The sequence below is a fragment of the Tarenaya hassleriana genome, unplaced genomic scaffold (assembly GCF_000463585.1).
Source record: "Tarenaya hassleriana unplaced genomic scaffold, ASM46358v1 Cleome49, whole genome shotgun sequence".
In the NCBI taxonomy this organism is placed as follows: Eukaryota; Viridiplantae; Streptophyta; class Magnoliopsida; order Brassicales; family Cleomaceae; genus Tarenaya; species Tarenaya hassleriana.
This window is the reverse complement of record NW_010967605.1, coordinates 418872-435338: the sequence shown is the minus strand read 5'-3', so window position 1 is coordinate 435338 and position 16467 is coordinate 418872. Positions and strand designations below refer to the sequence as shown.

Genomic DNA, 16467 nt, shown 5'->3' with positions numbered 1-16467 from the left:
CCTGCACTCGTTCTGAAGGTTCTGGATCCGGGTTCATATTGACCCGATTTTTTTGGGTTTATATAACTAAATATGAAACTTAACTTTATAGATTTCAGGTTCGGTTTGGATCGGATCGGCCCAATCAAAATAATTCATAAATATATATTTTTTTCTTTTTTATTAATATTTTTAAAAAAATATCGAGTTTTTGGGTCAATTCGAATCGGACCCGAATACCGGTTTGAGAATGATATGAAAATATGAATTTTTTGGACCAAAAATCTTAAACCAGAAATCTATTATTTTTCGGATTGAATTAGACCGGACTTCAAATTTCGGATCTAAATTGACATTCTATTTAAAACTCTGATATTCACAAATTTGTACGCAACTGTATATATATCTGGTAATTCCATTAAATGTAACATAATGTATTTGAGTTATTATTATATCAGATATGCATAATAATTATTTTATTTTCAAACTTACAAACTAAAAGTGAAATACAAAATTCTCTAAAAGCTATGGATAATAACCAATAATACGATACCACGAAGATCAAATGATTCTGTCTCGAACCAAATAACTCAGGAGCAATTGATTTTTCTTTTCTTTTCTTTTTTTAATTTTTTTACTCGAAGTACAAAACTACAAATAATTTAAGAGGGAGACAAGGAACGTGTACGAGCGCGAGGACGAAGATAAGGTTAAATTGGACGCTTGGGAAGGTGCCACGTAGGCAACGGGTCCCACATTGGCGGATGAAAGTGACACAAGAGCGTGTGGGTCCCACGGAGCCTTGTGTCGGCAAATCGGGGACGAAGAGTTCTCTTCTCTTCTCTTATCTCTTTCTAGCTAAAACTGTGCCGTTTCGCATTTCCCTCATTATTTATTTACTTTGTATCCAAATTCTCTAATAAATTCACTCTTTTGTAATAATGTTTCATGGAAAAGATGGATAAAACGGATAAATTTACAACAACAAAAAACTCCACAAAATGACGAGATCAATTATTAAAATTATAAAGATATTTTTTTTAAAAACATTAGAAATGAATCTAATAACATATAAAATGTATATATACTATAAATACTTGGATTAAATTTTATCATAAAGTTTGTTTTGGATGGAAATAAGTCACCCCACAAAAGCAGACAGAGAGAGTGGATCCACTTGGGATTTTTATTTTCACCGCACCAATTTCTCGACTTGTCAACATCGTTCATCTCTCTCTAAAGTTGGTTATGTATGGTTTGTGTTTATAAAATTGGATTGAATAATATATATATATATATAATTATAATCCAATTAAGTTTCATGGGATGATTATGATTTTCTTTATAATGCGCCATTAGCTATGTAAACATGCTTTCGTATATGCCTAAACATCTCACCATGTACATGTTCCACTTCAATACAAATCACTTTTACACACAAAAAAAAAAATCCGAAGCTAAAAATAAACAATCCAAAAATCGATTTTTTTTTTGTTAGAAAGCTAACATCTTTATTAATAAAACCATAATCATCCCATATAATCTAATAGAAAGATCATAATCATAACTCATCGAATATAATATAAAAATCGAATATTAAATATAGTTTTTAAAATAAAAGAATCATTAGAAACGAACCCAAAAAACAAAATTTATACTATGATTTTCTTATGTCGATTATTATTATTATTACAAAACCCCAAATATCCGACGATGGTTAAGAAAACATGAATGTCGATGTTTTTTTTTTGTTTGTTATCCAGGAGATTCACCTGAATCTTCGGCCCAACCTACATCTTCTAGGCCCGGAAGCAGCCTTTAGAGGTTCGGCGGCAAGGGTCCAGTGAGCAACACCCTCCGAACTGAGAAAAACCCCCTCCCTCCCCATCCGTTGGTTTCGAACCGACGATCAGAACCCAGAGAGCAACACCCTTTCGCCACTTAGCCACCCACGGATGGGTGTGTGGCCGATTTTCTTATATATGCCGATTTTTTTTATATTATAGATCTATGAGTGTGTGATTGAGTGAATACATTTTTTCTTTAATAAAACAAATTGTTGGTGTATAACTGAGATACACTTCTACGATTATGAAACATACGGTACATACCCTCCCCACGTAATATATATACCGTATGTACCGTATGTTTCATATATAAAATATGTTCGAATACCATGAGTGAAAACATATTCGGTGGCATTAAATAGGTGTACCGCTTAAAGAAAATTAAAGATCCATGAAAATTTGGTTCGTAACAATACCACGAATTTATTTTCTTCGGAGTTCAGAGACCAACTATTTCAATTCATTGAGTCTGATTTTTTTTTTTTGTGTGTGTATATATTCCGTTTTAGAGTAATTATAATAACAAGACCACCTTCTCAACATTTATACTTCAGCAAAGTCTAACTGTTGAGATATACCGGATCTTAAAGAATATTACGAGATATATCATATAATTGAGATCTTATCAAATCTGGAAAATATATATTTAAGAATATTTATTATTATGTGTACTTTACTTATTCAAATGTAAGACTCTCATCTATTTATATGTTATTTTGACTATCAATATAAATATCATTCCGCAAATTTTTATATGGTATCAGAGCCTGATTTTTTTCTAATTTGTTGTTCTTTTTATAAAAATGATGATCGATAATGAGAGTGAAGATGAAGATGATGATATACTGATCCAGTGGTAATATCATTTCGAGTTTTTTTTATTAAGAATAAGAGAGTCATTTTATTTTTGTTTTTTTTTTCTCTCATAATCTCACATGTTTCTAAAGATTATTTGCATAACCGCCAATCATTTGTTTGATTTTTTTTGCATAGCCACATGTTGTCATTAAACACTTTCGCATAGCTGCCTTTCAATATCGGATGAATCAGAGTTATTCCCGAGACTTCTTTCTGCACCGCGATTGTCGTCCTTTTTTTTGTTATCATCAAACTTTTGTGCGTGGTGCCAAAGTTGCAGCGCAATCGTTTGTTTGATTTTTTTTAGTTATGATTGACACAAGTTCGCAAGGTGATATGGTTCAAACGGCATGCGTTTGATCATCTTTTCAGCAAGTTGGATGTTTCATTATCTTCCACGCTCCAACTTGAAGGGGGATGTTGAGATATACCGGATCTTGGAGAATATTACGAGATATATCGTATAATGGAGATCTTATCAAATCCGAAAAATATATATTTAGGAATATTTATTATTATGTGTACTTTACTTATTCATTCAAATGTAAGACTCTCATCTATTTATATGTTATTTTGGCTATCAATAAAAATATCATTCCGTAAATTTTTACACTAACAACAACCATAATAATTATTATTAATTTATTATTGAAGAAATTTAAATGTATATTGCGTTTTTTTGTAATCAGTAAAATTCTTAACATAATAAAAATATTGGAACTAAACAGCAAATATTATAATAAATAAATCTAATACTATGTAAATTGTATAAAATTTTCAATATTCTTTATAAATTCATGAATGAATTTTTTTAAATTACCCTTATTCTATAATCTACGAGAATTCTTTTATAATATCGATGATCATGAGTAAAATGGAATCTAAATATATTTATTAGAACTTTTGAAATAAATTAAAACGTCATTTTGCATTCGTTTTGTACTAGCAAACCAAATTTACGAAATAGGGATAAATCTCACTCTTTTGACGTGATCACTCTAAAAAAAGAAAAGATTAAAATTATAATCAACGTTCAATGTACTTAGTATAGTAAATTTTTATTACGTGTTCAATAATTAAGAGAAGTTCGATTAAATAACTAACAATATCCATATATAATTTACGTAAACTATATATGATAATCGTTGTTGATCAATCACACCCGCGAACTTCTTTTTCAATGAGGAAACAAAATATAAAAAACAAAACATTTGGAGTTAATTCATTTAAGAAAACTTATCAATATATCACAAATGAGAAAATAATTTGTTTTCGTAATTAAATTGATTAATCCTTTTGAAAATCACTAATCCGCTTTATTGTTATAATTAATAGTAAATAAACAGCACTACATTTTTAATTATTTTGACTAGATTTAATTGCATGAGAAATAGCATTGTTGCTATATATAGAAACTAAGGTACTAGAATGCACTTCCCCTTTGACCGTCGGGCCATGTTCTAAGGAGATGTATGCATTAAAAAAAATACGTGCCGTGCTTTCCAGCTTTGACAAAAATAGGCACAAAAATAAGAATAAAATTAAAGATTTGTAATAAACACAACACAATAACTCTCGTACATACACACAAAAAGTCACAGAGTGTATATATATATATATATATATATATATATATATATATATATTCATGTATAGCATAAAGTGTTTTAATATCCAATCTATTAGATTGTTCGTTGATTAATAGCATTCGGAAATAAAATATTTTTATACCCAACTTATTTTTATTATACATTTTGATATCTAGACTTTTTTTACGTTTTAATACCTCATTTGTTTTCAGTGCACGTTTTTCATACCTATTTTTGTTATAATATTATGGAATTTACTCATCATGGCATGAGAAATAACATCATCTCATCATCATCATCATCATCATCATCACTCCTCGCTATATTTAATGTTTAATATATTATTTTCAATAAATTAAGTTAGATATTTCACCAACACATAAACCGATAGTATTAAAAAATACGGTTTGGAAAGCTGTATGGTAATTTTTGTTTCATTTATTTTTCACCCTTAATTATTGATATCTTTAATTTTTTGCACTCCAATTTATTGTTAAAGGTGGCGTGAATAATTGTACTACGTAGAAGTTGACAACATAACGTTTGCTCTGTAATAAATATTTTTTGCTCTTTTATTAAATAAGCACATTTATGAATCGTTTACCATCTGATTTTTCCCCAACATCTTATATGTTATTGAATTTAATTTCTGAGTAATTGAATTTCTCCTTCTCTTGTCCAACCTTGGTTATTAATTTGCTTTACAGTTGAATATTAATTTGTAAACTATAAGGATTAGAATTCATACCATGCAAATATTATATAAGCGGTTAGAAATTAAATCAATGGTTGTACGTTTTTTTTTTTGGAGAAAAAAATATTAAAATGATAAATTATATGATACTTCATACAAAGTCCAATAACATTTGTCGCCTAGTAATATGGATTATCTTTTTAATATTATGAATTCAAATTATATTGTTGATCTTCTGTAACTTGGGATTGAGCGTATATCATGTATAGAAAACTATATGTACATATATGCGCACACAATATAAATTAGGGTGGTGTATATCTATTTGTATAATTAAGGTTGTTTAAGAGCCGCTGTTATTGGAAAAAAGTTTTTCAATAAATATATAACATAGGTAATTGATTGCTCACACTGTAACATTTTATCCATAGTCTATAAATAAATGTATGTATGCTATGATATTTTTCATGGTTTACGAAATAAATGTATGTAAGTTTTAGGAGCTTTTCTCTTTTTTATATAATTTTTTTGGCATCAAACGCATGTTATAAATATTAACTTGTATTATAGAGATCACCGGATTGATTTGGGGTAATGTTAATAAGGAAAATATCTCAATCCGCTCTCCATCTATTTTTAGGATCTCTACAAAGGAATTCGGTCTAAGTACACTCCTTTACATATAAAATTGTTCATAATTAAAAATTAAAATTATTGAAATTATGAAGAGTTAGAGTTATCCGTTATGTAACTATATGATAGACAAAACAAGATTTAAGGAACCAGGCTCTGATACTATATAAGATAAACAGAGAATTTGGAGGAATTGCATCTTGTTATTCACGAGTGTGTTTACATATATACACATGTGTAGTTGCTACAAATATGGAAACAGAATTGCAGAGAATCAGTTTGAATAACAATCAGATCTTGTTCTGTCTATCACTATATTCTTAATAAGATTAGTGTTAGTATTCTACTAAAATTAGTTTATAATTTTTGTATTTTTTTGTATATTGGCTGAATAAATGATTTAAAGGTTTTATTCTGTAAAATTTGAAAAAGTTGGTATGAAATAATTTACAATAAATATCTGAAAGCAAAAATTTCCAAAATCAAGAAGAGTTGGGACGACATGTTGGGAGAAGATCTTGAGAAAATATTGTAGTTAGAGAAAAATGTTGAAACTTTTGTCATTTGCTTACCCCAAAGAGAGGCCCTACGTATTTGGTTTTCCCACATTGCCATTCACAAAATCTACTTTTCGTCATTATATATACATACACATGTATATGTATGTGTATATTCAAATACATTATATATATAATTATATGTATGTATGTATACATGTATGTACACTAGCTTTGTCAAGTCAGTTTCCTTCCTCCCTCCCTCAAAGAGCCTCCCTTTTTAGTTTTTATTCATCTCCCCAATTATTTTCATTTCCAATTTTTTTTTTCCCACATTTCAGAAGCATACATAAGAAGTGCCCCAACGGAAAAGTCCATTCCCTGTCTGATTGCTTTTGCTCGAGAAAAAACCACACATAACAGTTGCTGCTTCACATCTTCCAAAATGTACGCTTTTGTTTTGCTTCGGCATTCACATGTCTCTTCCACAGCTTCTTCCCCAATGCTCTGCTTGTCGAGGAAAGTGGGTTTTTAGGCTAAAAGTTTTGAACTTTGATGGATTTTGGGTTGGTGGATTTGGATTCTTTGGTGGGTTCTTCTTCTTCTTCTTCTGGGTTTGGTTCTACTGTCTCAGATCCCCTGACAAAGCAGAAGCTGTACGGATCTGGTTTGTTTAGGAAGCAAGAAAGGCCTGTGAATGATGAGCATCATGATCATGGTGATGATAAGGATGATGGGTCTTTGAAGGGTTGCAAGAGAATGGCCAAGGCAGTTGGTGATGGTTTGTCCGGTTCAGACAACGGCAAGTCCATGTCTCTGTTAAGATCCAACTGTTCTCCTCTGTTCTCTGCCGCCGCCGCCGCCGCCGCCGCCGCTCCTCAGCATCACCCAGAAGACCAGATGCTGAGTTTCTCTTCCCCCAAATCAAATGCCCAAAACGCAAACTTGCTGTCTTATTTTCAGCTCTCAACAGTGTCTCCTTACAGTACTAGAAATGCAGGTTCGTCTATATGTCTATGCAAGTCATGTAGCGAGAGGCAATGCCTTCAGGAAGTGAAAAAAAAAGTTTTTTTTTTTTTAATTCTGGGCAAAGAAAACCTTGTCCTTTACGTTGGGAGTTTCATGATTCATCATATTTCAGTGTCTTACCAGATTTTTCTTTGGTTTTTTCCAGATTGGGTCCCTTTACATATAACCTAACTTTTCGCCCCCTTGATAGAGTATTTAATTCATGCCTTTTGCTGGTTTTTGGTGGTCCTTTTTCCGCGAGTCTTGGTTTTTCTTCAGCGATTATCAAAGAGAACACAATGGTTGCTTGCCAATGTCTGATTCTATAAAACTTCTTCAGTTCTTTCCCCCATTTTCCTCTTCATACCATGTTTCTTTTTTCCTCTTACAGTGAGTTCCAAGTAGCTCAGATTCTTGTTGTCTGTCTAAATTTTGGAGGCATAAAGTCTCTCTGTTTTCTGTTTCTATGGCGCTAACTTTTCTTTGTAACATGGACCAATGCTCTGTTTCAGGCTGCAACAATGGGTTCACACAGTCGCAGTGGATAGAGTTGGAGCATCAGACACTGATTTATAAGTACATGTGCGCTAACATTCCCATACCCTCTGCGCTGCTTTTGCCCATCAGAAAAGCCTTTGAATCTGCTGGTTTGTCTTGTTTAAGTGGAGGCTTGTTGAGGTCGAACGCCTGTAAGTCTTTCTCTCTTCTCTCTGTCCGTTTTGTCTCTTTCTCTTCTGTTCTTCAAGAAAAACAAAAGAGCAAGAAGTGGGTTTGGTCGTGGACTAAGCTTCTGTCCTTTTAATCACTTGCAAAAAAGTCAAGTAGCAGACACTGAGTTAGAGCCCAACTTCCGAGAGATCGAGTCTTATTGTGATTGAAGTTGACCAAAACAGTGAAACATATACAGGAGATTCACCATTACAAAACATAACATAAACAGTGGAGACAGAACACACCATAAGAAAAAGGAAATAAAGCTGAAAGCTTTCTTTTCCTTTTATGATTATAATTTCAAAATTTTCATCTCCTTTGTAGTTTAACATGACTTGGTGCAAACTCGTTGTAATAGAGTTTGTATACTATCTTCCTTAGGCGAATGTATCTCATTGTCTGAAAGCTTGTGGGTTGAAGAAGATGCTGTCTGTTCCATTAAGTATTAGAAAGTCTTAACTTATCAACAAACGATAACTCAATAGTATTCAAGTGTTCTGAACTGAGAAAACGTTTTGAAAGCTGCCCGCAACCCATTCTTGTTTTCTGTAGTTATGATGATGATGATGATGATGTATGTGTGTGTTTGATGTGGTGCATGAAGTGGGATGGGGAGGTTTCCATCTAGGATTCTCAAGCAACGCAGATCCAGAGCCAGGAAGGTGCAGAAGGACTGATGGGAAGAAGTGGAGGTGCTCGAAAGATGCGGTACCTGACCAGAAGTACTGTGAGCGGCACATGAACAGAGGTCGCCACCGTTCAAGAAAGCCTGTGGAAGGCCAAGTTCAAGGCCATTCCTCTTCTGCTGCCATGGCCAAGGCATCTGCCGCTGGTGGAGCAACTTGTGCCAGTGGCATTGCCTCCAAGAACACTACCACCTTTGCTCTATCACAGAATCAGCCCAAACATTCATCCATGAGTGATTCCATCAATGGGTTCGTCCTTCTGTTTTTTTTCCTTCTCACCATCCTCAGGGAATATGATTTGATTTGTTCCACCTATTTCCGAACTTGGGTTATCTTCATTGCAGTGTTTTCATGGGCAAGAACACCACGTCTGGCGAGAAACATCAAGAAATGAGTTCTATGCCTATGCTGTCTTCTAGGAATGCCAGTCTGAGGCCTGAAGATTCCAATTTCCTCTTCAAACATCAAAACCCTTTTGAAAAATCGTCATACAACGAGTTTGGTTTTGTTCCATCCGAGTCACTGCTCAACCCTTCTCCACATGGAGGATCATCTCGCTCAGTATACCTTTCTGATCAAGCAACCGAAGCTCCATCCCATCACCAGCTTCTCCAGTTTATGGACAACTGTCCTCAAAACCCTTCTCTTGCAGGATCCTCGGATTTCTTGTCAAGAAACCGGGGAAAAACTGCAACAACCACTCTAAGGTTGTCGTATGAATCAGACACTGTCCCAATGGGATTAGGAGTGCAAGGTGGGAGTAGCAGTAACATACCTCTTTCATGGGACAGTTCCATTGGAGGTCCACTTGGGGAGGCGTTGCACAACAGCAGCCAATCATCACCTACTGGAGTTCTGCAGAAGACAACCTTTGTGTCCATGTCCAATAGCAGCACGGGAAGCAGCCCGAGAGCAGACAGCGGTAGGGTCTATGAAGGGTCGAGCTTTTGCACCGACATGCTCGGGCCAGTTCCTAGCCTTGTCCACTGCTCTTGGTCTGTACCTCCCTAAACTAATGATGATCCAAGGGAGATGTACTATGAAAAAAAAACCATTTTGTTTGGGAGACTGGTTATGCTTTTTGTTCCTTTGTTTTTTAAAGTAGGCTTCTAACTTTTGGCTAGGTATTCACCATTCCTGTTATGTAGGAGCTCAAGGGGCACTTGGTTTCATGTTAACCATTTGCAATGTTGTAGTTGAGGATTATGTAACAGTCTCTGTTTTGGAAAAAGGATTTTGACATTTGATAAAATACAAGAGATATGTATATATCTCTAATACAAATGCCTCCACGAAAGCTAGAGCCGGATTGCTTTATGCTTTACATGTGAAGAATGCATACTGAATCTGAGGCAAAGCATCAGGGAAATGAAATCAGTTGATCAGAAAGCTGTAACATGAACTGCTGCAACATCTGATAATTCCTTCAAACTGTTAACTCACTTCCTCTTGCATGGGATGGGACATCATAATTTTCACTGTTTTCATGTAGATGTTTTTTACTCTCTTTAGGTAAAATCATATAGGTAAGGTTTCTATCAGAGATTTCAATCCATTTATACAGAAATTTACTTTCCAACTCTCCATCTCAAGACCAAGACAGAACCCATGTCACAGAGTTCACTCAATCCAAGGTTTTACAGTCGAACTAGGGCTTTAAACACCACCATTTTGATTCATTTTCAGGAGTTTGCTGGTCAGAGCGCAACGTGGAATTCAGCTATACAGACTATAAAGCAAGCTCCTTTGGATTTGTAAATCAAAACCCACAAATTGACATCAGTATTAGGAAATTAAAACAACCCAGAGATTCATTATGAAAATCTACTAAATCTTTAAGCTTTGCGCCCAAGATAACCCTGATTTCAGTCTCCACAACAACACTTGGACGTTAAGAGAGAGTCACGGCAGCATCCAAAGTAATTATAAAAAACAAGATCAGAGGAAAAATCTGCGTTATACCCAGAAGCAAACACACAGAAAGTAGGCGACTTTATCAAAAGAAACGTCGAAAAGAAAAATCTGAAAACGATTGGAAGAGATGGGTGTTGCTCATATTCTATGGGTAGATATTGAGTCTGTCAAGCCATTGTCAATGGCGTTTCCGTACGAGGAATTATCTTTGCGATCATCGCAACGAACCCAGAAAAGTGACGAATCTCTAGTTATAAAACCCAGAAACCGCAGAGAAAAGAAATCAGATTAGAAGCCATGGATCAGAAAACCGACGCAGGAGAACATGTTGGTTTCTCAGCGAAAGACATGATGAAGCTGCGGTAGGAGATAATTTGCTTAAATAGGGGAGGGTTTTGATTCGGAAAGCCCTTTGCCCTAGTTTTTACATTGAAACGTATAATTTTACTTCCTTGCACCTCGTACTTTATTGACTATTATAATTTAACCCCATATGTCTAGTAATATTTCAAAACTTTCCCTAAACTTTTAGAATTGTCAGGAAGTGCTACCCAAAGGTGGGATGGCTATTTGAATTGAATATGACCAGTTCGGTTACGTTACAATCTGGTTCGAGTTTTGTTTTTATTAATAAAAATACTAGATGAAGATCCGCGTTGAACGGGTTATTATATATTTTTTTTTATTTTTTTTATAAATTTTGTTGATATGAATATTATAAAAATGGTAGATATATATAGGAAAAATATATTAATAAAATTAAATTATTATAATCTCATTCTTATATTATTTGTATAAAAACTAAAAATAGTGAAAGAATATAATAATTATTGAAAATACTTTGTTTAGTTTGGTCGTACTCAATTTTAGACTTTATTTTTTTTTTAATAATATAGAGTTGTACATGTATATAAATATTTAAAAATAATGATGCGTTAGCAATATACTACATTATTTATTTATAAAAAGTATTAATAAATTTAATATAATAATGATATTATTTTATATATGAGTATTTTTAAATAATCTATCATTTTATATATGTCTTCATAATTATCGATCGTTGCTAAACTTTTGACTTGCAAACGATTATAGTAATTCTTATTTCATTCAATTTATTTGTGTGTTCACGGATTTTTACTACAAAATTCATTCAATTTTTTTTTTAAGAAAATACCAATAATATTTTTATAGAAAATATGTTTAAATTTATCAAAAATTCTCCCACCACTTTATTTTGTTACTCCATTTTAAAATGTCATCATTTAGTTTATCCTAATTTATTCATAGTTATAACTTTTTATTTTATATAATATTTTATTATAAATCAGTAAATATTATTTTAAATAACAATAATTTTTTTAAATAATTATATTTTGTTAAATTTCACTTATTATTTTATTTTAATTACTCATATTTTCATTTTAAATTTTTTATTTAATTTTGTAATAGTTTTTTATTCATTGAAAAGTTTTTCCTTTAAATTAATAATAATATCTTTATAAATAACTAAAAAAATATTAAATAACCCTAATCTATATATCTATATAACATAAATTTTATTATCTAAATATAATTTAAAATAATTAAATTGAAAATAAATTAAATACTAATCCAATAAAAAAGTAAATAATCGCATTAATAAATAAATCTATACATATGTGTATATATATATATTCAACACATACATATTACACATATATGTATACATATACTAAATCTATAACTTATTATATAATAGAGAAAATCGTCAAAAAAACTCTGTACTTCACATGTTGACAAAAAAATTTGTATTTTTTTATTATAAAAAACCCTCTACTTATACATTCGCCGAAATATATATATACTTTTCAGATGTCAGACAAAAAAATCCTATATTTTTTTATAACCAAACAAACCCTATACTTATACTTATTCGCCGGAATATATATGTACTTTATAAATTCTACCAAATAAGTCTCTAAACTTAATAGAACCGATTAAAATAAAAATTAAATATAATGATATTGGATTCATTCAAATTTGAAATATTCATATCCAATCTGGAATATTATTTTAATTGGTTCGATTCGATTCGATTCAGGTATATATCGGTCGGATTCGGTTCGATTATTTCGGGTTCGGTTATTTCGGATTTGAAATATTCATACCAAATATGATATATTATTTTAATCGGTTGGAGTATATATCGATTGGGTTAGATTCGGACAGATTTTTTATCGTATTTTTTTGGCGTTTGCGTTATGGGACTTATTTGCTAGAATTTATAAAGTACATGTATATTTCGGCTAATAAATATAATAATAGAAACCTTGTAAAATACAAAAAAAAGATTTAATTTGATTAGAAATTAGAAAAATTAATATAAATTTTACTCGGTTTAGAAGATAACAAAGATGATATAGTTCTGGCATAGACTAATAGTTGAAGACCACTAAACCCGTCTATATAAATGTATAAACCCGAATTATTAATATGTTTTATACTAATAATTATATTATAAATATTTTGATACGTTAGTTCTGAAACCCAATCTTTCTTCCAAATCACGTTACTCAACCTATATAGATATTTTCCCTCAGAATATGATCATTCCCTTTGTGCACCGAAAACGAATCCTATCTGGTGCGACAAATACTCATGCGGCACAGTTCTCACCCTGCCACTGCCAAAATTTTTATCATCGTCCTCTTCGTTGTTGTCGTATTCGCCGTCTCTGTCTCTCTTTCACTGGCACCTGTATTCGTTCTTCAGAATCTTCGACCAGTCAGGGACGTTTACCGTAACGAACCGACAATGGGTTTGCTTTTCCGGACGGTGGAATCGGCGTTTTTTGCCGATTTTCTAGACAATCGCGAAATAGGTATTGACTGATTAACGAAGTGGGCAATTGATCGTCCAAGTCATAGATATCGGATTAGTCGAATATATAGATGTCGTTAAAATGATGTGATTAGAGTAAATCACAAAATGTTATATATGTAAGTGTATTGTTCATATTATCGCATAGAAAAGAAATTTAATTATGAAACTTAAATTAGAATTACAAAGCATACGAAACCAAAATATGGTTATATACACACACATTTAGACAAATTTTAGAATTACAATTATTTTATGTTAAACAACCACAAAAGTATTAGGATAAACCAACACAAACAAAAGGCATTAAATAGGGAAAGACATTCCCATGGATTTTTCCGAATCTTTTGGAAGATGTAGTCGAATCAAAAACCTAGTAAACTTTCAAGTTATCCAAAAAAATTTGCAAGTTTAAACGATGACAACCTGACACTAAGCAATATCTTTTATATCAAGAGTTTGAGAACCATAAACAGAATGTGAATGTAAAATCTTCATCAATTATTTTACAAACCAACGCAACACTCATTTAAGATTATCTCTGATATAAATTTGAATGTAAACTCTTTTGGAGGAGACTCATTGCGGCGATTCTCGCTTTATCTTGCTTGTACTTCTTCTTCATCAGGAAGAGAAGGAGGCGATTCAAGCTCTATCGTTGCCACATGCTTTTACTTGTCCACTCGCTTTCAAAATCGACGAACCAATATCTTCGCCGAGTAGCAAATGAAAAATTAACGATCTAAATCAGAAAAGTAACAAAAATAAACGTTTTTATAATAAAAATAAACGTTTTCCTTTTTTAACTATAATAATCGATTGATATTTATTATTATTATTATTACATATATCACCTATTTTTATAAAATCTTTTATATTTAAAACTAGTGTTAAATAATCATATATAAATGTGTAAGAAATCTTTATTATCTAAAAAATGTATAATAAACTAATGAAGAGGTTAATAGATAAATAAGGATTTTAAAATAATAATATAGAATATGAGGTGGCTTAAAAAAATTGTCACATGGAGATGAAGTGGTTTCACCACAATCCTTTAAACATCTTTATTGATATATATAGATTTATTTTTAAAGAAATTTTATTTTTATAATGTTTTTATTCGTTTTGAATTTGATTTTTATTTTATAAAATAACAATTATCCGATATTCGACTATAATTATATATTATTCATTTTGAATTTGTTCAATTGTTTTATTATTAATTAAATTGGATATTTTATCCAAATCAATTTTTACATACAGAAACAACTTTGACAAAATTTTATTTTTAATATTTTTGTTCATAAACAATTCTCATATATATATTTTTTAAAATAGTCTCGTTCATAATACAGTATACAAAAAGTTACAAATTTAAACCTATAAAAAAACTGAATTGCAACATACAAATTGAACCCCCCCAAAAAATCCCACTCATAATATCACATATTGAATTCATCCCAATCCACAAAAATCATGAAATTATTCCTAAAATCCAAAATTCATTTATTTATATAGTTATATATATCATAAAATCATCAATAGATGTAGCTAAAAATACGTTAGAATAGCTGGAATAAATCATAAGCAAACATATTAGGGATGAGATCAGATATATATACATAATTACAGTATCTCAAAATGGAACCAAAATGTGCAAACACCAACCAAACACGTTTGGAAAAGTGTTGTAATTAAGATAATGACAAAATGGAATAATTATAAGGCAAATTTTATGATATATTTTGATAAAATACAAGAGATATGTATATATCTCTAATACAAATGCCTCCACCCAAAACTTTTTCGATCAAATATATATATATATATATATATATATTGGTAAAGGTCACTGATTCCATTCCATCAAAAATATTTTTTTCGATTAAATATTAATATTCTCTTTTTTAATCGTTTATCCCTTAATTATACGTTTTTTTTACTTCTTTTTTAGTGGCCACCGTCTCTTTCACATTAACACCACACGTGATTTTTTTGTAACGCCTCCCAAATATAATATAAGATATTATTCCTTTTTTTTTTTGTGTGTGTTCATCCAAATTCACTGTTTTATAAATATGCCTCATTTCTTACACCAAACCCACAAATCCAAAAGGAGAGAAACCATAAGATTGAAAGGGGAGAAAACAATGTCGAGAGCAAGCACTGCTGTTATAGTTGCGGCCCTTCTCCTTAGCCTCATGGCTATCTCTTCGGCTGCTCGGCCCGACCCGAGCTTCTCTGCTCAATCCGCTGCGAAAATCCGTCCCGAGGTTCCGTTTATTTTTAGCTCTTTCTATATTTTATATGAACATATGGTTTATAAAATGAAACTTGTCCATTAGTTTGGTTGTATGTATATGTAATAAATATGATTTGGACTGTTAAGACAAACTTGCGATGAAAACGGTGTGTACCCTCGGCTCTATATATCGGATAAATCAGACACATTTTATTTGAGATTATGTATATATATGGAAAAAAATTTATTTTTATTTTGTAATGTGACTAACTTACAATTGAAATTGAAATAACAAAGGGAACGGAAGGGGAGGAGAGGTGCGAAGGGGACTCGGAGGAGTGCTTGATGAAGAGAACCTTGGCGGCTCATTTGGATTACATCTACACCCAAAAACAGCCTCCACACACCAAACCCCTCCACTAAATTATGTTATAAAAGAAAAAAAAATGTTGTTTTTAATTTAGCAATCAACTGCTACAATAATAATATCAGCGGTTCGTGTATATGGAGCAAATCATTTATTTTTTTATTTTTGTCAAAGGGTTGGTGTTTCCATTACTTTCGAATCTGTATAAAATGCTTTCCATATGTTCATGACCTCGAGAAGATTTTGTATGAATTTGTTTGACGTTCATATGTTCTTTTCCTTGTTTTAATTCCGAATTCTCGAATCATCATTTGTGTATAGTTTGCACGTCAAAATAATGGTATTTTTATAATTTATATATATATATATATATATATATATATATGAGAGTTAATAGACATGTAACCATGTCGGATTTAGGATTTATTTTATTTTCTGATGATGGAGTTTAGTTGATATTTGTTGTTTTATGTAGATATTATATTGCTTGACCTAAAATTGAATTTTTTTTTATTAAAACCAATAAAAACGTTTTGTTTTTGTGTTATTTATTTTTGAGGTGATTCACTTGATAATC

General features: G+C 31.5%; 2 protein-coding genes across 2 annotated transcripts; both read left to right on the top strand.

Moving 5' to 3' along the window:
• The first annotated feature begins 6352 nt into the window (after positions 1 to 6352).
• LOC104825795 (growth-regulating factor 1-like) lies at positions 6353 to 9745 on the top strand. Its single transcript, XM_010558183.2, has 4 exons — positions 6353 to 7097; positions 7618 to 7794; positions 8421 to 8751; positions 8847 to 9745. The coding sequence occupies exons 1-4, from the start codon at positions 6653 to 6655 to the stop codon at positions 9511 to 9513; spliced, it is 1620 nt and encodes a 539-aa protein (XP_010556485.1). The 5' UTR covers positions 6353 to 6652; the 3' UTR covers positions 9514 to 9745.
• Positions 9746 to 15381: 5636 nt separating this feature from the next.
• Positions 15382 to 16157, top strand: LOC104825794 (phytosulfokines-like). The gene is made up of 2 exons (XM_010558182.2): positions 15382 to 15554; positions 15821 to 16157. Exons 1-2 carry the CDS (start codon positions 15432 to 15434, stop codon positions 15944 to 15946), a joined length of 249 nt encoding a protein of 82 aa, XP_010556484.1. The 5' UTR covers positions 15382 to 15431; the 3' UTR covers positions 15947 to 16157.
• The last annotated feature ends 310 nt before the right edge of the window (positions 16158 to 16467 follow it).

What these genes read in the sequence shown, in the direction of transcription:
- LOC104825795 (XM_010558183.2), top strand. Translation starts at nt 6,653, where the DNA reads ATGGATTTTGGGTTGGTGGATTTGGATTCTTTGGTGGGTTCTTCTTCT. An exon ending in CTTGTTGAGGTCGAACGCCT is followed by an intron (nt 7,795 to 8,420) that starts GTAAGTCTTTCT and finishes TGGTGCATGAAG; the next exon opens with TGGGATGGGGAGGTTTCCAT. An exon ending in ATGAGTGATTCCATCAATGG is followed by an intron (nt 8,752 to 8,846) that starts GTTCGTCCTTCT and finishes TCTTCATTGCAG; the next exon opens with TGTTTTCATGGGCAAGAACA.
- LOC104825794 (XM_010558182.2), top strand. Translation starts at nt 15,432, where the DNA reads ATGTCGAGAGCAAGCACTGCTGTTATAGTTGCGGCCCTTCTCCTTAGC. An exon ending in CTGCGAAAATCCGTCCCGAG is followed by an intron (nt 15,555 to 15,820) that starts GTTCCGTTTATT and finishes GAAATAACAAAG; the next exon opens with GGAACGGAAGGGGAGGAGAG.